This window comes from Bombus vancouverensis, chromosome 2 (genome assembly GCF_051014615.1).
Source record: "Bombus vancouverensis nearcticus chromosome 2, iyBomVanc1_principal, whole genome shotgun sequence".
Taxonomy (NCBI): Eukaryota; Metazoa; Arthropoda; class Insecta; order Hymenoptera; family Apidae; genus Bombus; species Bombus vancouverensis.
In genome coordinates this window covers 20893490-20917108 of record NC_134912.1, presented here as the reverse complement: position 1 = coordinate 20917108, position 23619 = coordinate 20893490, and the positions used below count along the sequence as shown (strand labels likewise).

Genomic DNA, 23619 nt, shown 5'->3' with positions numbered 1-23619 from the left:
TTTCCTTCGTTCGCTGTATACCCAAATCAACAAGTAAAAGCACAGATTGTAATCCGCTTTGCTAGTTTATTTCAATGAAAAATGTGATTGAATCGTACAACGGAGTTTCCGTGTGGCGGTTCAAAGGTTTGAACTTGTTACTTAACTGTTATTGCTACCTTGTTATATCTGAAAAACAATCCGGGCATTGGTTTCGTTGCATGGCGAACTGCGAGGTATATGTTTAAGGTTACAAAAGCGACAGGTTAGATTCTCGCCGAAACGTATAATTGGTACGGATCGTGCATTTGGTCGCGCAAATCGAACGAAACCCGAGGAACATTCGTCTATACCGCGAGTAGCGATGAAAGAGTTTGACGAGGAAAGTGGATTCGTCTGTTTAGCTCGAGCGATCGATATTATATCGATATGGATCGATATTTCTTACAGGAAGCGACATAAGAAACGACGATTCGTTAATGGCATAGTTGATTATTTCTTTTATCTTGTGTGCGTTAATTACAGCTGGGTGCAGCTGACTTTTCTTGGAAAGCTGCGCGTGCACGCTGCGGTCTCGAGCAAACCGGATAAACAAGGAAGAATCGTAAAATCGTAGCCAGCCCGAATATCCTAGGTTGCGACAAAACGTGTAACAGAATTTTCATCCATACGCCACCACCAGCGTGACGAAATCGCCAAGCTATATGAATATGACGCAACGTTCGTGGCGAGGAACTTCCTGCAAAGAGAGAGTAGACCTTTTTGTTGTTTTTTTTCAACTGGTCGCGATGGAGGACGAACGCGAGCACCTACCAAAATTGTTTCGATGTTCGGCTCTCTGTGAAAAAACTGGGTCGTCTCAACTTTAACGATTTTCCCGCGATTCTTCGCGTGTACCTGGCGTTTACGAGTTTTAACTAGAAGATACGCTTTGCCCCCTACATTTTGATTTATTAAATATCGTGCAACGATCGATCGAATATCGACCGAATGCACCGGCCTAATGTCGCGATAGCTACTTAACGGCGGGATATCAGTTGGCGGCTGTACAGCGGGCGGTGTTCAAGTAGTCGATAAAGTCGACTATTTTCGGCTCCCTCAATCGTGGAATCATCGGTGGGGCGGTCCACGCACGGGGTTGTTGTTGCTGCTGATGCTGCTGTTTCACCCAACCGGTTCCTCCTTTCTTTCTCTTCTCTCGTTTCCGCGGATGTTCTTGCAACGTTATCGACTTGCCAAACACGAACAGGCAAGGACCGAGATAAGGTCGGAAGTCGGGTATATTTTGCTTGTATACCAGACTGAAACCACCCGTGTCCGCTGCCGGATTCACCGGTACATCCATTACCACTGAAACAAGTTGAAAATGAACAACAGATTTACTCCGTTTATTTCATATCTTCGCGTTCCCTTATTTTATTCCACACCTTCCGTTACCTTTTCTCTCTCTCTCTCTCTCTCTCTCCCGTTCGAATAGTCCTTTCGAATCGACTATCGTATATTTAGATCGGATATCACGTTGCTGCAGTACAGCTCGGTACCTAAGCGCATCTATTTGTTTGTTTTAAATGAATTTGTGCGAACGAAATTCAGCGCGTTCGAAAGCACGTAGAAGCTGCACCAGCTGCACGAGTATTAAATTAACCGACCTAAACAGATTTGCGCGTTTCGAGCAATTTTCTTTCATTTTTGACAAATGTATCACAGTTAGGTGCGCGCGCGCCTCGACGCAAGATCCAACGAAAACTAATATTTCTCGTACCGGTAAAATAAAAGTTTTATCGGATTACGAACAATCGCAAATACGTATAACGCGGACTCGGATCGAACGGAAATAAAAGTAACGGACGATAGAAAGAAATCCGATACCCGAAAGTACCCAGAGAATGCCGTTAATTCTTTCTTTGGGCATTTACCTACGATAAAAGACAAAAACCGCTGATTGTTTTCCGACAGATGCGACTACGATTGAGCCTGTATTTTGGCAAAAAGATATTTTCAATCGTGCGCAAAGAATTAGAAACAGTAGGGGGGTTGTACTCTCGACCCGTAGACCCGACAAGCAGAATTGTTTAATCGAAATCTGGAAACTTGAACACAGTGTAGTCGATACTAAACGATTTGAAAAGCTCGTTCGTGCATTCGCGAGGAAATCAGAATACGTATACCGTCTCGTTGACTTGTCCCGGCCACTATCCTCGGAAACTTTCACCCGCAGTCTCGGTTTGTGACAACTTGCTTCTCTCTACGTTACCCTATAGATCGTAGTTTGCTAACCTTTCACCAAGCTTTCGAGAACATTGGAATAGAGGCGTTTGGTAATTCTCGAGCTGGGAGGATGCATCCGGGGATTCGTGTTGATCTCGATCAACCAAACCGAAAGGTCCTCCATCACGACGAAATCGGCCCCGTATAGCTCGAAACTACACCGTCGTCTGTCCATGTGCTCCTGGGAGGCCAGCATCGTCAGAACTATGGCTTCCGACATTTTCGTATAGATCTTGTCGTAATACGGTTCGCCGTCGAGCCCCGTTTGCCTGACAATTATGACCTTTGCGTTAGCCACTGAATAGATATCTCTATCGATGAAAATTAACGGATATCTTCTCCAAAAGATACGGCTAACGTCAAACTTATCGATTACGTTCTACGCTAGATCGCTGCAAATTCGAATATCCTTCGAACAGCGATAGCGAGAAAGTAGAAAATAATACAAGTAAGCAAAGTATTATGCTCGTGGAAATAATGGCGAAGGGAAGGACAGACGGGCAGAGACGATTACCCGAGAAGAAAATACACAGATTCTAAGCATATTTGGACGACGTTTGATCAAACCTATCGATCTCGCAGTCATCAAACGCTATCGACCGTAACGAACGGATAACCGAAACTGCTACTCGCAACGAATAGACCGGTCGAGAGATTACTTTAAATATTCGTTCAGCTTCTCGCAGTCCCATCCTTGATCGCGAATCGATTTTACGACTTCCTCCGAATTTCCACGTTTTCTTCGTCTCCTCCTCTCCTCGTCGTATTTCTCCTGAATGGCGGTATTGCAGATATGAATCGCTTCGTGATAAGTTGAGAAAGTGTAGGGTTTCGAGCTGAATCGTAAGAGTCCTTCCCTGCAAAAGGATAGAAAAGGATCGAGAAAATTCTTTGATGGAATCTCCATCGAGAAGATTCTTTCGGAATAATTTTCAAGGCTCTTTTCTCTAACAAAATCCTTTTCCGAGATTTCTCCGTAGACCTGTAACGTACGTATAACGTATTGCGTGTCCTTCTATTTGCGCACACGAGATTCGCCGATAGGTGTGCGAGCATACGTTTCACGGGATAGAAAATTATTTTCCGATGGTTCGATTAAAAAATGTAATAGAAACTTCGCTACAAATATCGTTTAGACGTTCGAAATACAGCGGAACTGTAAAGTCGGAAATTTAGTTACTTGAACACCCATATTGTCATGGGAAATGTATTTGTAACCAAATACCACTGCCTTATGTCGAATTTCGTATCGTGAATCAACAACGGACGTTCTGAAATTAAGAGGAAAAAGATGAGATCGCGAAAAGGTATAAAATTTAAACGATTAAACGTTTTACGTACCAATGTACTTCTGAACAATGAAGTAATCCTTTGGTCTGCTTTTTATCTTTCGAAATATATCCTTTAAACTGTGAGATATGCTGATTCCCGTACCGCAACAAAGTTCGCTCGGTTTTAATATCCATATATTTCTCATTCCGTTTAATTCGTATTGCGGATCTATCTCCTTCAATCTTGCCAGTATCGGATTCGTCGCCTCTAGATATTTCTAAACGATGTAATGGAAAATTCAGGGTAGCGAGATCCAAAATTTGTCGCGTCGAATCGAGATTACCAGCGTTTTTAATTTAAACGCGAGAAATCGCTTGGAAACGGATCGTCTATTCTTTAAGATGGTACTACGCAAGCGAAAGCAAAGAAAAAGAAAAGAAAAGAAAAGAAAGTACACGAGTATCGTACTTGTAGCTGATCTCGACTTTTTTCCGAGGTGGTCTCGATTCCAGCTCCCTCGTGCACGGCTGCGGTATAATCGTCCAAAAAGGAATTCCATTCCTCTTCGGAAAACTCGGTCACAAAGTCTTTGTCTATGTTTTGGTGGATTTCACGGGCGATAAATTCCTCGCAGCGTTTTATGGCAAACTCCAGTCGACTCATTAGAATCGGCCGATGTCCCGACTCCGAGAAACCCTGGCCATCGTGCATTCTTCCGACGAACCATTTCAACAGACCAGCGGCGGCGGTCAAACGAAAATCATCGAGAAAGGCTTTCGGCTCTCTGCTCAGGTTGTAACTTCGAGGGAATAATACCGACGACACGTCCTTCTCGTACAGCCAGTGAGCTTCCTCCAACAAACGAGCCATTCCTAACTACATTATTTCGTGATCGTCAATATTTCGTCGAGTTCCCAGCGAACTAAAGTTCTATCGAGCTTAAACAATATATTTCACATCTTGTACGATGTATCGAAGATTCTCGCGTATCTAATTATCGATGTTAACCTTTGAAGTGTAGACGAAGGGTTTTTGATATCTGTTGAGAATGATATTGTTACTCAAGCCACGATGCCAATCGACAAAGTCGTTCCGACAGTCCCATATAAAGTCTGGCGATTTGTGACGTAATAAAGCGAAAATTACCGCCTTCTCGTTTAAGGTACCGTCCGATTGGGTCAAATCGCCCAACGATCTTGCTTCTAAGCTGGCTACGCTACCTAAAAGTCGAAGAAGGGATTTCAGACGAAAATGAAAGTTCGTTTAGTTTTTAGTAAAAAGTTTGCGGCTAGTTTAATTTTGACGATATTACTCGGATCGGAAAAACGATAACTGCTTATATAACAATAGACACTTTGTCAGAGTTTACGCGGTCGATTTTTAATTAAAGGAAGTAGAATGTAAAGAAAAGAATTTGATTAGGAAAGGCAAGGAAACTAACCATAAGGTACGGCTCTTGTTTTCGTAGCTTCGTATTTTTGCACCCAACCCCTTTTCTCCAGAGCTTCTTTCAATTTCGGTAACTCACCGCGTATCAGAAATATTTTGTGCCTCTGAAACACGGTAGCACGTGCTTCAAAGTATCCTAAAGCTACTGTATTACGCGAATTTCTGTGTAAAACTATTCGGATCTGGATAATCTATCGAATAGTTATAACGAATACGTATATGTTCGTTTATGAACGTTTGAACGTTATCGGACAGTCCGATAACATCCGATCGGAATTTCAAAATTTTGGAACATTTTCCTCGTAAAGGGATCTGATGTCTACCTTAACAGCTCTGTCGACTTTCGCTTTAATTTTCTGATAACGCTCTTTCCTCGTCCAGTGGGTCTTGCAGCAATCGTCGTCCTTGAGCACGATACTCCTGTAGTTGTTGATGGTGTCGGTATCGTGCTTGTCAAAGATCCCCCGTGGGCAACAAGAACACGTGTCCATGTAGGATTTCGGGAACGCACCGCAGTCGAGTTGTGGCAGGCTGTTAACAGCATTGATCTCATTGTCGTCCGTGTCCGGCAGTGGCCATTTTGAGTTCATTTTCGTCCAGTCCACCCGATTGTACGGATTCACTGGACTTTCCTTCTTTTCCAGACAGATCAAAGAAGTCAATTTGCAGTAGGAGTGGCTCGCTTTATCCTCGTTCGTGGAATCCGTAGTCGCTAAATCTTTCGCGGTCCTAATGTCCCTTGACCGGTGAAACGTTCTAATTTATTACACCATATCTACTGAATTTTATACCTTCTTCCATCCAGTGATCGATTTAATCATCGCGTTCGACTTTGATCAACCGGATCATCCAACTTGGTCGCTCGTTAAACATACAGACATCGAAAACTTTTACGCTTTTCGAAACGAGATACGTACCTTAAATCAGGCGGTAAATCCATAGTTTCGTCGCGAATCGAGACAGCTATTTTAGGTCAATTCCTAGATAAATGGCAAAAGTGGCGTTAATCACGGAAACTAAATAAATTATCTAGTTGAAGCGAACGCTAGAAATATTCGGCGTGTACAGAAAGAAAAATCGACTCGAGAGGAACGTTTAGGAACAATGCAAATATTCGTCGATGGGCGTACGCTTTGAACGCTAAAGCGAATGAAACGAGAAAGGCTAAATCGATCAATCTGCTTGTTTAACCCGGCCGCCTTATTGTCTGGCAAGCTTAATCGCCTAAGTAATTAACCTCTCATGCAACGAACTTTGGAGAAACTGGTTTTTGCCCTTATTAAAGGCCCATATTAATTTAACACTAACATTATGTATCCTTCTTTCGACCGGTGAAGTAGATTCATGACTAAATTATTACGAAGAAGTTGCGTCGTTATCTTTGCAGAATTTCGTGCCAATTTACGTTACAATGCTCGTTTCAATCGAATTTGAAGATAATAAATAACGAAACCAATCGATATTTAATAACACGCGGTCACCGAAATATATTCTTCGCATACTACACAAATGTCGTTATAATTTTCATACGTGTAACAACTGTTATGAAAATAACGATGTAATTTACGGCACAAAGGTAAATTTATAGATTTATGGATTTAATAATACATAATACTGTTTAGTATTTTATGTTATATCACACTCTGTTTCCCTGCCTTTGTCGCGTATTATCGATAAATTATCGATATCGACTATAATTTTAAATTAACGTACATCATACATCACGTATCGTGTACAAGGCTGATACAAGTATATCCGATATAAAGGTATTTGATAGTCGAGGCTTGTTTACACTGCAAAGGGAAAGTAAATGAAATATAATGCAACCTTGCGTTTGCATACTATGCGATTAATATACTTCGTCTACTTATAGAAAACGACCATGTTCTTTCATTCTTGTGTAAACGTTGCGAGTATATGAAACATGTCGATTTTTTTTTTCCGTAACTTTTACCATGTCACATGTACGATGTACACGCGCTATACTTGCCATATTTATTCTCGTTTGCCGTAATTGTGACGAAAAATTTCGAAATTATAAACTTCATTTCATCGTTTAAAAACTGACATCTATGTTCTTTCTATAGTAAAAATACTTTGCGATACTTGGTGGAAATTTTCTGCTCGTACACTGCGTGAGTTCGTGTAGTGAACGTTTTGACAAAGTTTTATGGATCCGCGATATTTCATTAAACGTTTCCTCATTGATGTTTTATGTATCGTTATGTATCTTGACTTCGAACTGGAGAAATTTTTGCGATAGATCGAAACGTAAAGTTAAACTCAAAAATTTATTTCACGGTTCTCCTATTCCGAACGGTTTGGTTTCTGCTATCTATGGATTTCTGTTGATGTGTCAAATGTCAGACATGTTGCATTTATCCGATCTTCTACTTTTTCTCCATTTTCCCAACGACTATGTACACAATGTTAATTGCTAGCTAACAGTCGTTATATCGTTTGTTTGCAATATTTTAACCAGTAACTCTATGAATCGCGGTATAAAGACAAAAATGTGAAAAAAAGCAGAAAATCGTACGATGCATAGCAGGCACAAAATTTGCATTAAACGCAAAATATGCTCTTGTGTAAATACGTATGTATGTTTATTTCTAGGAGTGTAAAACATATATGTAGAAAAAAACGATATCCGTGAATACCAATTTTCTCGATACACTGAAATATTTTCTATATCGACATCGTTCATAACTGCAACGAAATTCAGTGTATTAGTACTGTCAACGCTACGTTCCATGTGTTTAGCGAAACTCACATGTACTCTTTCATATCGTATCGGTGTGTCGACGATTATTTTAAAACAACGTATCTTTTTACAGCGGTAGCGATTAAAATGATTCATTTTTCAACGTAATTTCATGCCGTTCGAATATTTTACTTCACACGCGATACGTTAAAGTATTCGAAAAAAATAATACATATAGTTAGTCGCGTTCGCGCGTGTCTAAATTACTATTATTCTATGAAAGATTATTAAAGATATTTCTGAATTTATTGCTGGAACATGAAAAGTCTTTTTACATGCTATGTATTTGTCTTGATCGAGCATCGGTACATTCGATTGGTAAGTGCTCGTAAATTCCACACATCTATTATATCTAACATTTCACTGTGGTCCTATTAAAATTCAGTTGAATTCACACTACCGAACAATTTCATCCGCAATATATCGCATCATACGGCTGAACATTCCTGTCATGGGCAATTTAAAACGTTAAAATACTTCCACCTTTGAGCTCGTATTTGCCACTAGTATTAAAAATATTATCCACACACACACACACACATATAAATATTATAGAAGATTATAGAATTATGATACAATTATTTGCAAAATTCTGACGCAACGACCGATTTTAATATTATTAATTCAGATCATAATATATTAACCAAAAAATTCTGATACTCACGCGCATCTGGTGGACTGCGCGAGACATTGTTCGCCACAAATATCTGAATTCTGGTCAAACTCTCACAGCGAACTTGTACAGTGAGCAACTAGGAACACTACATGACAAACTTAAGAAAAGAAAAAAAAAAAAAGTCATTTATAGCGAATCGTCGACAAATTTTATTTTTGCAAGATACTGGGATGGGAACTTCTATCGCCTCTTTCGATCTTTGGATAATTATATGCTGGGAAAACAATTTATAAACGATACGACTATAAATAAGAAGGTGTGTCAATTTTTCGAAGATAAAAATTCTGAATTTTAGAAAGGCGATATTTTTTAATTACCTTCCCATTGCCCTTCCCGTTGTGAGAGAGTAACTCGACCTAAAGGTGAATATTTTTTTAACGAATAAAATTACTTTATTATACGTTTCACACTCCGAAAAACGACAGAACTTTCTTCGTTACCATAAAATCTACATTTTTACGTTATCTTTTCACTTTTCTCCATCTCTCGATAAATAAAATCATTATTTCGAATTAATCTATAATTTTAAATTTTAGAAATAGATAATTTTCAGTATAATTAACATTTTTTTAGCATGTTTTAACATTAATTCGTATAATATGCCAATGCGTCAAGACGAAAGCGCACTTGTTCGAAACACGTAAGTAACCGATTCGCGAGTATACAGGGTGGTTGGTAACTGGTGGTACAAGCGGAAAGGGGGTGATTCTACGCGAAAAAAGAAGTCGAAAATATAGAATAAAAATTTTCTTTTTTTATTTTTCCATCGAGACAACGATCTACAGTAAGATCCGTTATAACGTACCGCACGCGTACCGAGCGAAAATTCAAAGTCGATTTTCTCGAAAACAAAGCCTCGAACGAAAAATTTTTATTCTATATTTTCGACTTCTTTTTTCACGTAGAATCACCCCCTTTCCGCTTGTACCACCAGTTACCAACCACCCTGTATATGTACATATCTATGATAAAAAATGAAATTTTGTTTGTTCGAAATACATGTTGCCATAATATACATATACATGAACATGCATATAATGGGGTATAGACATCCGACAATAATATTTGGAAATCCGTTACGTTTGACTATAAATGACTGTCTGGTAGCCAAGAGGGTGGAAATCGTGCCAGCGAAACGTGCTTTCGATTCGACTTGCTGCACGAGCGAACGAGTTAACTAGCTAAGTAACCGCGCCCACTGCACTCTCTAATCACCAAAGGCACCAGGAATGCTTTTAAACTTTCCATCCACAATTACGTCCTTATTCGCATAGAAACCTCTATTAGACCTTCCATTATTCTAATTATGGAAGACCCGTCTGAAATATATTGATTAAAGTTAAGAAGGTTAAGTGGTCAGGATCAAGAATTGGACCGACTATTTCTTGTTCGCTCCTCCCGCTACTTCCTCTTGTTATTTCGATGTTTATCGAAAGCATCGCGTTTACTACCGTTGTAAGTGACACGTATCGTTTTGCTATTTTCTATCTCTTACGTCGTCAATTGAATTATTCCGATTATTCGTTCTCGTTTCACCCATTTCTTAGCCTGTTATTACAAAAAGTTCAGAGTTATCACGCTGGAACGATGGAAATTTTTCGAAATAATCTAGAAGCTTGCGATCGTTTCCGCGATATAATAGCAACGCTCTTAAGCGATATAGATACCACAAAACTTCACAAACGTCAAACCACGTACGTGAAAAATCCTTTTGACATAATACGCAACAATATACGAGAAGTACAACCAGCTTTCCGATCCGATGAAGTTATTTTGCATGACCAATGGTTTTCGAACGAAAGAACGAATAGAATTCTATTCGAAATAACATCTATGATTTTGAAAAGATAACGCGTCTCCGATCGACGAGCTATTTTCCGAAGTAGAGCGATCTACGAATAATTTCGTATAAATGAAAACCCTGTACGTATATATTCTATCTTCGAGTCAAGTTACACGTATAATTTCGCATTGTATATATTTATTTCATCTGTTATAAAGTTTCTTCGCAATCATGCACTCCCGAGGAAGAAACGAGTCACAAAGTTTACTTAAAAGTTTACTTTATAAACTAGTTTTGGTTTTCCATGGTTGGAACTTAAAGCGGTCTAACTACTTATCGTATGGTATAGCGTGTAAGCGGTAAACAGCGGCTCATGGAGCGACTCGCGCGAACCACAAGAATTCGTCAAGTCGATGCAATTAACATTTACGAGAAAAAGCAACGCGGCATACCGTGCCTGGGAAAATCGCTTGTTTGCCGGCGGATTCTCGCGATGCGACGCAACTTGCAAAATAAGAATTTTCTATAGCACATTGCAGAGCACGAAAATAGACTCGCTAAACAGTTACGTAAATCTTATTACAAGATTCAATCTTGTTTCAAAACGCTGCAGTACTTTCGTATTTGTATTCTGATGTCTGTAGATCTTACACGATGCATTTTCAACGAAGAAACAAGTTACGAAGTTTGTCGGTTAAGCTTGTGGCGCTGGTATAGTCGTTGCAGCTTCGTTTCTTCGCGTTTCACCTCGAACTTTCTCTCCTTTCTCTCTCTCTTCTCTATTCTTCTTTTCTCTCCTCTTTTTTTCCTCCTCGTTTCTTTTGTCATCGAAATGTGACCATCATCCTGGGAAAACACTCGTTCGCCATATCTTCGATGAAAAATTATCACACTACGACTTTCATAAGTCAGAGGAAGTATCCAAACGTCCGATCGTACATCTTTGAAATTTGGAGATCGTAATTTTCGCTCGATCATTGTATCGACGCACGTTATACAGCCGCTATAAAAATCAGACCGAACTCCAAAGATAAACAACCAGTATGTACTTAGTTTGTGACTAGAAACTCTGCCGCTAGAAAAAATGTTGCAAAGAGAATAGTAGACTAGAATTGGGGCATTGAACGTTTGAAATACTTCTGCCACGAGAACATCTTTCGAGAAAGTTGTTTTGTATCGTAAACGATTAGCGATGTAAAAAGCCGAGATTCGTGTGAATACCAATATTCGAATGACACGAGCGTCCTCGGACGATGACGGTATAAGGAGAAACTTTATACCGTTACTAGCCTGCGTAATGGAATTATCGGATCGTTCTATAGTCTATTTGAGGGAAATATACCATCGTTCGATAGAGAAGTCCACTAATCGCAATTGAATGGTAGGCTTTTCGTGCGCGTATCGCTGTTTAACAAGCAAACTGGATAGAGGTAATTTACAAACCGATTAATAAGCGCAAGCATTTCGAAATTTCTAGCCATATCGATACGAGAAATACCGTAATATTCCGTTTTTTGATTTCCAGCTGCAAACATTTTAGAGACGTATCCAACGAGAACTGCCGCTCTTTGTACGATCGCTCGTACAATTTTCCAAATTTTGTCTTTAGTTTCCACGTATTATATTGTTAAATTAAATTATTATTATATTACTAAATTGCGGTCAAATCAGTTATTTACTATGCGCATTACATATATATCTTCTCTATATATACATAGGTATATTTTTATGTAGAATTTTGCATATGCGAATAACGTGTCATATACGTATGTACCTTTACCTAGAGACCTACTCTGTACATATTTTTCAAAGGGAAACATAGTGTATTAGAGATTGCAGCACCGAAGAGTACGCGTATTCGCACCAAATGTTATATCGCTAAAGGGGCCTTTGTACAATTTAAAGCAAAGTCATGTATTACATAGTAGATATTTCTTTGAGAACTATTTCTCTCCGGGAACTGCTCTACTTTGCCTTCCGTTGCTCTACTTCCGCCTAACATGAACGAATTCAAACTCTGCCGGTAAAGTTTCTATCTTCTACTATACTTGTATCGTTTCGGGTACCAATACTTTTCTCCTCTTTTCACGCGCCTACTTCCAGTCCGTGTAATTTCCACACTCTTTCCAAAAGAGACAACGTTTTTATGTATTTTTTTGCAATTTATCGTAATTTATCGTTTAAAATATATCGCTTCAACATCGTCGAGGGACAACGTCGAGCCTGTAACTTACGAAGATAGTTTAATCACACGAATACCGGGACGGTGATGCTCTAAATGTGATTACACGTAATATCTGATGAAACTGCAACGGTCTACGATTAAAATACTATCTCGAAATCCGGTTATCGATCGGAAACAACCTCGGAGGGTATGAACAGGTGATCAAAGCCGAAGCCTGTAATCTCGTTTCCTTCTACAGTCATAGAGCGATATGTAGTTCTTGGATAAATTTCCCAAAATTTGTCCGACTCGATAAAGTTTCGGCATTGAGAAGTTTACATTGCAGTCACGTACTTGAAACACGTGATCAGTTCATTGCTGACGTGATAAAAAGATGGTGATAAATTCCGGCATCAACGTCCATACTTGAAAACTTGAAGGGTTTAGTAAAGTTTTCCGTTGGCTTCTAAAGTTATTCCCATTTCCATCGTGGTTTTAAAACATTTGGTCGAATAAACGTCGACTAGATTTTTTTAAAAAAGACGTCAGCGTTGTTTAAAACATCTCAACGCAAAGCGCCTTAATTATTCACCGTTAGGCCGGTTACGTGTTCGATGCTTTTTATATTCTTCAACTTCACCGAGACCAAGTTTATAAACCAACTCCTACGTCGGACTCGATAATTTCTTTGGGAAAACGCCCCGTACATTTTAGTTGCTTGCTTTATATTTACAATTTTTTTCTATTAGCTTAAAAGCGCAGAAGATACCACTTCGTTTCCTCAAGTTGAAATGTTTAAACCCCGGATAGGACTTTAAGAAATAAGAGGTGTTTATACGATGAAAAAAGTACGGTTAATTATTTTCCTTTTTTTTTCAGCAAAAACGTTCCTTTCGTGTTCCCGACAGAACCATTTCCTTTCCTATCCAGAGTCGTTTCTTGCTCGAAGTGGCTAATTACGTGAGAAAAACATACTCTCCGCCTACTTGTCTCTTCGTTTCTCTTTCTCTGCCACGAAAGTAAGCAGTACTTTGTAATGATCCCATTTTAAGAACCGAGAAAACAAACGAGTCGGCAATTATTCTTGCAATTGTACCTTTTGCATTTCGCTTCGGATTGCCGGTGTCACGTGCTTCAGGCACAAATAATTCTCCTCCTCGTTGAAATGGCTTCTCACGAGATTTCCCCCGTTATTCTCGCAGACGACAAAAAGATACAAACAACTCTGACCCGCGTCTGTATTCCGCGTCCTGTACTCTATAAACGAAACGTAATCATTCCTGTTATTAGTACCGTTTTCAGTGAAAGTATTTAAGCGAAGCGTGCTCAGTTTTTTCCAGCTAATACGAAATACGTTGTTCCACCATAGCTAACGACATCATTTCTACGACATATTACAATTTTCACGAAATTTTTATTCCGTCCGATATTATTCATTTGTGCTCGAAGAAACAAATCGATAAAATTACCGGTAAAATCGAAGATGCATCGACGATTCTTCTGTATCTAACCCTTGATCGATTCGGATTATCCGTCCTAAATGTTTCGGCGATTTTCTTAATATATCAAACGCGCGTGGAGTTTTCACAAGGCTTTCAAAGACTGACGCTCCACAAGCAGAATGTAAAATTTTTCATAAAAAAATTGGAACGGTCGTAAGCAAGTTCGTCTGCATCTATCGGGACGTTACTCGCATTGAGAGCATTGACGTATCTAATAGTGGACATATACGCATGTACGTGTGAGTACAACCTTTCTGTAGATAAACGACCTCGTGGTAGTCCACTCTACGCAGTAGCGATGCTCGTATTAAGATCGTGTACGATTAACGAACGCGTGAACGAACATCCGACAGAATTAAAGTAAATATTTCGATCATTGTAGCGCAACAATTTGGTGAACTTTCCAAGAGTAACCGTCCGGCAAATTAATATTATCGGAATAATTAGATCTCCTAATAATATAATACAACAGCCCGTTAAAACGAACAAGCCGATGACTCAATGATGGATCGACGATTAAAATCTTGTTTTAGTCACGTTGTTACCTCGACGTCTAAACTAGAGTAGAACAAATATAAATTAGAGATATAATATAAAATATAAAATATAAATTGAGAATACGGCTCGCTACCCACGATTCGTGAAGTTAACGTGCTTGTGCTCGGATAAGTTCCATCGTACGTATTATTACTTCATAAAGAAGTCTGGCCCAAACTTAGTCATCGTAAGAAAGAAACCAAGGTAAGAAATCGTAATATTTCGTTTATTGGGTGGTACTTGCTTGTTTTCTTGTTCTCTTTTTCGTTCTTTCGTCTTTTTATATTTCGCATAAAGTTTATCCATTGACTCGATAAGGAATATCACGATAACCGATATCGCAACGATACTAACGTAAGTATGTACACACTATCGTAGATTACTATACTTTCATAAATATTTTCTCTATTCTCACGCTAGTAGAGACAGGCTTATTTATAAAAACGAATGTACGTTGTGATAATCGCTCGTAACTTATTAAACGAACTATTCTAACTTTGAACGAACGCAGTCGATAATTTAAGTTGGAGGATAGACAAAATTTTATTCAGTGGAAGGCTGTTGCCCGGCTATTACTAAAGAAACTTCTGTTCTTAATCGCTAGTTAATGATTCCGACTAAATTCGCAAGCATTTGTTTCCGCTGAAACTATAAGGAAGAAAAATACATTTGCAGTAAAGGATGTGAAAAATCAGTAGGTATCTACAGGGTGGTTGGTAACTGGTGGTACAAGCGGAAAGGGGATGATTCTACGCGAAAAAAGAAGTCGAAAATATAGAATAAAAATTTCTCGTTCGAGGCTTTGCTTTCGAGAAAATCGACTTTGAATTTTCGCTCGGTACGCGTGCGGTACGTTATAACGGATCTTACTGTAGATCGTTGTCTCGATGGAAAAATAAAAAAAAATTTTTTATTCTATATTTTCGACTTCTTTTTTCGCGTAGAATCATCCCCTTTCCGCTTGTACCACCAGTTACCAACCACCCTGTATATGTACAGTGCGTGGAAACGATGACACGGTCGCGTCTCCGTTTTCAAGTGTGACATATTACATGCCCGCTGGCCATGACATCGGACTTGATAAGTGTATTCCTCGCTAAAAAGAGCATCCGCAGTTCAATAACCTATGAACGAGAAAAAGAGACATTTAGTATACTTAGATGCGTGATCTATCGACCATGAGCCTCGAAGCATCGACGAGCCGAATACTCCATTCTCTTTCATCGTCTTAACCCATTTCCCATGATCTATTAGCTTTCTTCGAAAATACCTTCTTCGTAATGGACTTCGTGACATGGAACGCAGCATCGCGCATCGTTTCTCCATTCTGCATGGAACGTTCTTGGTTAACTATTGAATTACGACGATTCAATTCACGAATCAGCGATTTCTTTCCTTTTTCGTTTCGTTACGTTCGATGATAATTGCACCAATTGCGATGCATTTCTTATCGACGATAAAAACGTACTCGTTTAAAACTTCCACTTTTGGAAAAGAGCGTTCATCGTCGAGTGATTTCAATGTACGAAATACGCTTGTTCGTAATGTTAGCCGATGCTTGAAGCAAATATTATGTAGTCGGGCAATCACTTACAATCAAGTGTTTAACTATGGCCATATCGTTGTTTTTTATTATGATTTCCATCAGATTGTTGAACTTGTTATCGTAATAATTAGTTAAATAGTTTACGGCGATCCCTTCTGATTTTCTAACTCAGACACTCGGTTGAAAATACATGCAAAAATAACAAAATTGCACGTTACAACAGCGAATAATTTCTCGATTCGATGCAAGTTGTATATCGACGAACGAAGTTTAAATTTATCGATCGGAGTTTGAAATTGAAAAAGCTGTATGTCAAATGTAAATGTTTGCTTAATAGATTGGCTACAAATTTTTTAGCCTTGCTCTTACCATGCGTTAGTTGTATTATTTTCGGGACCTCGTGTATCAATGCATTTCGCTTTGCGCAGTAAGATAAGTTGAACAAGATAAACGTTGGAAATAAATTTCAAAAAACTCTGTAAATTCATTTTGAACTCTTCTAGTTTCCTGTCATGTCACAAAGATAAATTATTTTTCTCATCTAAACTTCGAGTTTTAACATTTACCGTATCACCTGTTACCGTAACTTAACCGTTGAACTACGTATTTCTAACTGTTTGAAGTTCTCTTCCACATCTCTAATACTTCTATACTACAATACAAACAAAGTTTTCCCTTTTCTCCTCACAGATACGTTTACAGAACGTTAGGCATCGGAACTTTTCACAAACGTTACTGAATCGTTTAATTTAGTCGATATATATCGATATATGTTCTTAACAAATTAAAGCTGGCGAGTAAAGCAACTGCGAGTTTTAAGGCGATGCAACGCCTCGATTACAATTCGAGGAAAACTTCCGATGGAATAGAGCAACGTCGTTCGCTTAAGTCCATGATAAATTTCATCAAAGGACTTATCGCAGCAAGCTAAAGGATTCTTGATAAACTCTTTTCTTTGCGACCATTAAGAAGCTCGTGAAACACGAAAAAGACATAACCAACTTTCTTCTTGATAGCTTTATTCGGATATTTTCCATCATAGCAAACTTACGAACAATCGATTGTAATTACTTCTTGTTTCCGAGTGCTGATAGGCATGGTAACATACGTTTATGTCTGAGACACGATAATTTTAATCTACAAAATGAATATGAAATATGAAAAAATATTTAATTTTAATAAAATATCCGTAGTTTGTAATTATTAAAAAAACGAAACATTCCCCAAAGTTTTTAAAAATAACAAGGCAGAGAGAATCGTTCTAAGAGAAAAATATTTTATTTTATTGAAAATCCATTCCTCCTGTGGCCATCAACCATCCACACTGCCAACTAACGCGCCAAATAAGGATGTATTTCAACGTGACACAAATTTCGTATTGACGTTGTTGCTGGTATTCTTTACTCTTAAGAAGTTCTGTTATTGTTGGAACAGACTATGTATTATACTTACGTTCATTGTGAAAAATGTATAAAGAATGAACAATCAGAAAAGTGTTAACAGTCGGAAATATATAGAAAGCCTAGACGACGTTCGGTTATAAGTGTCAATCTATTTTTGACAAAATAGATTTGAAGCTAAAAATCGAAAGGTAGAATGTAGAAACCCTACTCGTTGTTAGCCAGGTAGAGCTCGTTCCTGCCAGCATTCTGGAATCAGCAGGAGCAAAGATTGGTACTAACGTACCTCCTCTTTCTCTTCTCTCTCTCTCTCTCTCTCTTTCTTCTCTTCTTTCTTCGAAGAAAGTCATGTTCAAAGCAACTTGTAAAAGCACTTCCTAAGACAAGAGATAGCAAAAAGTAGACGGTGGTATATATTAAAGACGCTAGCATAACTTTGATGGTACAGAGAGAATGTGGGGAGAAGATGGCAAGTACGTTTCACAAGACCACGAAAGTCAAACCAAAAGACAGAGCCAAGGTACCGAGAGTGAAATAAGTGTAAGAGGATGGAGAATAGAGAAAGGAGAAGAGCAGTTCGTAATGATTGGCACACGGATATACGTGCATGTTCATCGTGAGGGGTGAGAAGTTTGAATAGGTTGCCGAGGGCGTAACAACGTCGTAGGCCTTGTATACCTTGCTTCGCTTCACCTCGCATCGCTATATACGACCAAGTACAATATAACTCTCTCCTTTCCCTTGTCGCTACCGTCTGACATAGCGGCCCTGAGCAATGGACGAGTTTAGAACTAGCGACCTAAGCTTTATCTACGAACCGCCGTTCAGGTTAACGAAACAAAGAGCTAGCACGCTGCGAAGTGTGCTCTTTCGTCCGTTAACAACGGTATTCTCGATGCTTTTCCCTACTGTTTTCAGCGACCTCTTGAAAATTTCAATTTTTCCTATCCTCTTCTCGTGTTTCTGCCCCTACCTCACATTCTCCTCGTATGTACTCTCGTTTCTTTGTGATTTTCGTGTTTTCTTTGTGAACTTTGAAAACCGCGCCAATGTAGAATTGGACTTATCGTATCAAGTTGCGCGCTTCCATATACCACGGTCTACAAGCTTGACGCGTTTCACGATATTTTATCTTAATGGCAGTGGCAATAATATTAACATAATAGCGTGTAATGGAATAGTCAGTTTCCTCGCATAGAACGTTTCCTGTACACAATTTTTAAACTATAGCTTAGATCTAAGTGCACTTTTATGACCGGCGACTTATCACTTCCATAAATTCTTTAACCCTCCATTACTTACTTCTAACCGCTTTCTTGCGTTTTATGAGTTTACGACATTTTACGATTAATCGAATTTTTGTCGCGCACTCACCTCCGCTTACGAGGCTCCCAAGAGCGAGACGGATAAGAACTTGGGAATTGCACAAAAGTGACATACGACGAACCTGTCCTTTCGCTGTGTTTAATCGTTCGTTAATCAAACTTTTTAAACTATTTTCTATAAGTAAACTTCTCCGCTACATATTCTTCGATCCGGTGTTATTATCGTAGAAGGCAAAATTGCGAATACTTTTACTACGCCTTTAACTATAGAAAATAACGCTTTAACCGTTCAACTAAGATCTCGGATACCGAAAGTCGCGAAAGTTTGAATACGGGTCGAAGACGTGGCTGTCGATTGATTCGGACATTCGTCTTCTAATTTAATTTCGACAGCAACGATATGCAGTTCGTAGTTACCGCTGCTGCTGCTACTGCCGGTATATTGGAGTAAACATTACACAGTTCGCATCGTTCGATGTACAGTTAGCCGGACATTGTGCTCGGTAAGTTTGCTCGCATAGTTGTGTCCAGATACGGCATCTCTGCGCATGCATCTTCCTTCGAGTTTGCTGCTCTAATCTTCTGCGAAACAGCTGCGCGATATTGGAACGGCATGCAAGGTGTATACTGCGCAAGGACAAAATTCACGGAGTAATTAACGAGCAAACAATCTCTGAAAAAGCCACGATCGCGATACAAGAAAAAGATATCGATGAATTTTTGCTGTAGAATTAGTCGAATCTTATTTATCTCTCGACTTCGCTGACAAAGACAGGACCACGAGAAAGAGCATACGAGTGTTCCTGCTGTTACAGCAGAGTAGAAATCCTCAATATCACGCCTCACTTACCGAACGGCAGTAGTTTTCCTATCGTAACTCTATGCATTCAAAGAAGTTTGATGGGAAAGTAATATGCTCTTTCTTTCGGAGTTACTTTTTTTCTTTGTTTCTTCGCTAAGTTACTCTGACGTTGTTACGGATCAAAATAATTATATTTCGTTCCATTCGTTGTTTTTTTTTTTTTTTTTACCTTTCTCTCGACGACATCGACTATATAATATATTACCTTTTTATTTTGTAATCTTTTGCGCATCTTTTGTGCTTAATCTATAATCAGATCAGAATGCATCATCGAGTTTCATTTTCTTCAACGTTTCTCGTTCGTTCTTCGTTATAAAATATTCCGAAGTGTTGGAATTCCTAATAAATTTGAAGGATTTAAATTTTTCTTCGCCAAGCTACCCCTTAATCCTGCAAGTTATTAACTTTCCAACTGACCTGACGTTCGAGGCATTCCTCCTTCTAGAAGAAAGCTACTTCTAGCTCCATAAATAATCGAGACTGTAGTAGAAGCTACGCAGTTGCGAAGTTTACAACTAATACTACCGTTCGGTTCTCACTTTTGCAACAAAGAATAAATTAACTCGCTAGGAGTCTTACTCCCGATCTTATTCGCGTCCATAAATGGCAAATTCCTAAATTTATAAATGGATCTTGATAAAAAATTGCCATACTTTTCCGAATCGAATTACATTCAGTTTAAAAGCGATATTATCTACGTATTGACGTATACGTACTTTTTTTCAAACGACATAAGTTTAAAATGAAATAAACCAAGTATGGACGAACGTTTAAGCACGAACGAACAGAGTGACAGTTTCTGGAAATACTGCGATCAACTTCGGTTAGAATCGCAATTACCAGCAACGACGTCGACAGACTAATTGTAATAGCACGTTTGCGGAGATCAATGGCAACCTAGAAATCCTATGTCTAGACAGCTTTATATTTAGCACTGCGTCGAAGCAAGTTCGTCCGTTTTAATTGGCGTGTCTTGAGAATAACTTGAAAGTGGAAAAATAGCTATCCATACAGCTAGAACGTTCACAGTGAAACGACATGATCCGAGTACCTATATTCGCCTGAGTACTTTTACGAGTATGTATCGTGCTGGATACGATATCTCTGTAGAATATTGTAAATCGTGCAGAACGTAACAGGATGGTCAAAAGGTGGAAAGGCTGATGAATCCGAAACGAAGTATAAACTTCCAAAGGAAGTAATCTTGAGATCCCATACGGTTCGTGTCAAGGGTGTAATTGGAGCCTGAAGGCAATCACGAGATTATCTCGGACATCGTTCGCTTGTCATGTCTCTCGACACCCCTTACACGCTACTGCCTTCCGGTAGAAACAAAGGTACCCAGAGGAAGCTTCATTAAGCCGTCGCTCTACCAACAAAGCGCCGATAGTTTCGGTTAAATTGTTAAATGAAATGCAGGTCAGCTATAAATACAGCGATCTATCGATGGAAACTTTGACATCGGCCATTTGCGTTTACAGCGCTCGACTTCCTCGGATAAACCCGGACAATATACGCTCAAGTGGTTAATCTTTATCGTTCGAACTCTCTGAACTCTAAACTTTAGAATATTTTGTTGGTATTGGTCATCGTAAGACTGACGGAGATCGAATATACGTTAAACATTTATTAGACCGTAGATTGCCATAAAGTTATCATCGATTGCCAGAGCAATGGCATTCGAGCAGAGTGAAGTTAAAAAAGCAGCGGCCGTCATATGTAACGTTTAAAATGAATTTTATAGCGCGTAATCGTTCGGGACGGTTGAATTCTCGCAAGTAAATTTGATTTTCCGCTCGGCGTTACTGACGTGCGGGTAATGGCCAATATGGACCTCGAAAGTGACCCGCTCCCTACAACGTTAACACCCTAATAGCTTTCTCGTAATAATCGGCATAAAGCAACGAATCTGCCTTTCTCTCGTTAGCGCCACTAGTGTCGCGTATCTCTATTTAAAGTACTTCCTCGAACCTCTTACTTCTTTCTTTGAAGATCAAATGGAACGAAATGACTCGTACGTTGGAATTCGTAGCGAAATATTTTCGACGTCGAAAAATAGGTCAGTTACCGATTATAAGCATGTACATGTACACGACTAAAGAGACATCGTATAAAGCCGAATAGCTTTCGGTTCAAGCGATTTTCAAAGTCCTATTCCGCTTTTTCGCTGTCTGTTCTTTCTATGGAAGGAATACGGAAGAAAGCGACAACGAACAACTGGAAATCCATTTAGCTGTAAATTGCTACTCGTTCGCTTCAACCGCGAGCGAGGCAGGACAAGAAAATGCTCCACTGTTTCTACATGCTCGTATATTTAGAACACGCAAAAAGTCGCTGTTGCTTTGAACGAAAATACGGAGGATAATACACGTACCGCGTATATCTGATTTAATTGTAACGATTATTATTTAATCTTTATCCGTGATTTAAACAATGTACATACACGTATACGTACGTGAAATGGAAAATTTATGAGCCGACGAATAACATTTCGGCATAGCGTAGTAAAACACTTCGCAATCGAACTATGCACGTTGATCGTCCAGTTTCTTCGGCGAGTGATCGAGTCATACGGTCGCGTGAAACGAAACGAGCAGTTAATCACTTTAAATGGAATGAAATATAAAATTTCGATGAGCTTACGTGCGTGAATACACGAAGGATTTTCCGACAGTATATTGACATTTTACATACATTTTCACTCGATGGAAAAAGCGTCGTATACACAGCATAAACTACGAAACCCTCTTTTACGACTCGTTTTTATGCGACTACGCGAACAAGACACTTACATGCCACATTTTTCACGCAAATTCTTCCGTTAAACGTTGAAAGATGCCATTCGCGTAAAAGTATTTTTGTGTAAGTAGGTAATATTTTTAATTTCAGTCTCTGCTAGAACCGAATTTTAGATAAACGCATTACGTTTGAAATAAATCTTCGTTTTACGTTGTCCGGATCACCGAGATGTACATTGTACGTACATCTATCGTTTATGGATTACAGAAACTACGAAAAGATCCATAGAGCGTAGGTTAAAAGACGGTTTAGATGGCAAACGATAGCAGACACAGCAAAACCGCATCATTTCCGATTTACCGTAGCATCAAAGACCTTCTGTTGTTTCCGTGACTCGGTCAGAGAAGAAAGCCAGCTGTTCGTGTCATATCGAGGTAATTCGATGTGTATGGCTAAACAATGTTTCTTTCGTCGTCTGATCATTCGCTCTTTCAAAGCGCTGTCGAGACTGTCATTCAAAAAACGCGCAACACGCGAAGAAAATGTTACAATTTTCAGTTTAGTATACTCTATGGCATATTCTTCTTCCTATTTGCCTCTGTTTGCAATGTAAATTCAGCGTATGGCGCATCGAGAGATAAAATAATATAGAGACTAGAGACTCGAAAAATAAAAGTCCTGTCTCGACAATTATTAAATATCTTTGTTTCGTTTTCCGTTTCGTCAACTGGAATCATACGGAAAAGACGAGCGTAGACTGCGGAACACGGAGGCTATCCAACTGATGTCATTGCGATTGTCTTTCTTTCGAGTTATTGCGTTCTCCGAGCGACCTATTTCGTTATTCGCGTTTGTCACTTTACCGTAAAGGTGAAGTATGAAAATTGATAAAAAAATCAGCCGTCAAACAGAAGTCGCAACAGTCTAAATTGGTCTGGACGAACCGAGGCTTTCCCAATTGCATAGATCCTGCGTCGTTGATGGCGCCAGGCGACACTCGTTTATTTCGTTAGAAAATTGAGACGTATATTATTATAATGAGGGAAATAGGAAGCAGAGAAACGGTATATCGTGGAAAGAGAAACAGAGGCGAAGGGACGGGAAGGGGAGCAAAGGAGGGAAGAAGGAGCGAGACGGAGAATCAAGATAAAGGTGAAAACGACGATGTCCGGAACTTCAACGTCAACAATTTCCGTCTACGTTTCTACTTTTTAATTACAGAGTCGCGTGAGCCTCTGGCATTCGCAGCGGACGACGACAGTCGCGCTTGACGAGGCTGCCTCCGCTTGAATCCCCCATTCACGCCATTTTTTGCGGTCTTCCCATTACCGAGATTGTGTGTCTTTCGCTTAT

At 39.2% G+C, this 23619-nt stretch overlaps 2 protein-coding genes across 2 annotated transcripts in view; one reads left to right on the top strand and one right to left on the bottom strand.

Annotated features, from left to right (window-relative positions):
- Window positions 1–46: 46 nt before the first annotated feature.
- LOC117160073 (tubulin glycylase 3A) lies at window positions 47–7925 on the bottom strand. The gene is made up of 10 exons (XM_033340484.2): window positions 5886–7925; window positions 5292–5706; window positions 4961–5072; window positions 4528–4739; window positions 3988–4395; window positions 3589–3796; window positions 3428–3518; window positions 2907–3104; window positions 2257–2516; window positions 47–1329 (listed from the first exon to the last, which is right to left on the bottom strand). The coding sequence occupies exons 1-10, from the start codon at window positions 5906–5908 to the stop codon at window positions 1013–1015; spliced, it is 2244 nt and encodes a 747-aa protein (XP_033196375.1). The 5' UTR covers window positions 5909–7925; the 3' UTR covers window positions 47–1012.
- Window positions 7926–7975: 50 nt separating this feature from the next.
- Window positions 7976–23619, top strand: part of LOC117160074 (lysosomal acid glucosylceramidase) — a 42102-nt gene continuing 26458 nt past the window's right edge. The window contains exon 1 of the mRNA XM_076624394.1: window positions 7976–8050. Coding sequence (XP_076480509.1) covers window positions 7991–8050 — 60 coding nt within the window. The 5' untranslated portion in view covers window positions 7976–7990. The remainder of the gene's footprint in view (window positions 8051–23619) is intronic.

Bases quoted from the DNA above. Each gene is read 5' to 3' on its own strand.
- LOC117160073 (XM_033340484.2), bottom strand. From the start codon at position 5,908: ATGGATTTACCGCCTGATTTAAG. The intron at 4,396-4,527 runs GTTAACATCGAT...GAAATAATGTAG, and splicing joins CCTTCGTCTACACTTCAAAG to TTAGGAATGGCTCGTTTGTT. The intron at 3,519-3,588 runs GTACGTAAAACG...TCTTAATTTCAG, and splicing joins CATTGTTCAGAAGTACATTG to AACGTCCGTTGTTGATTCAC.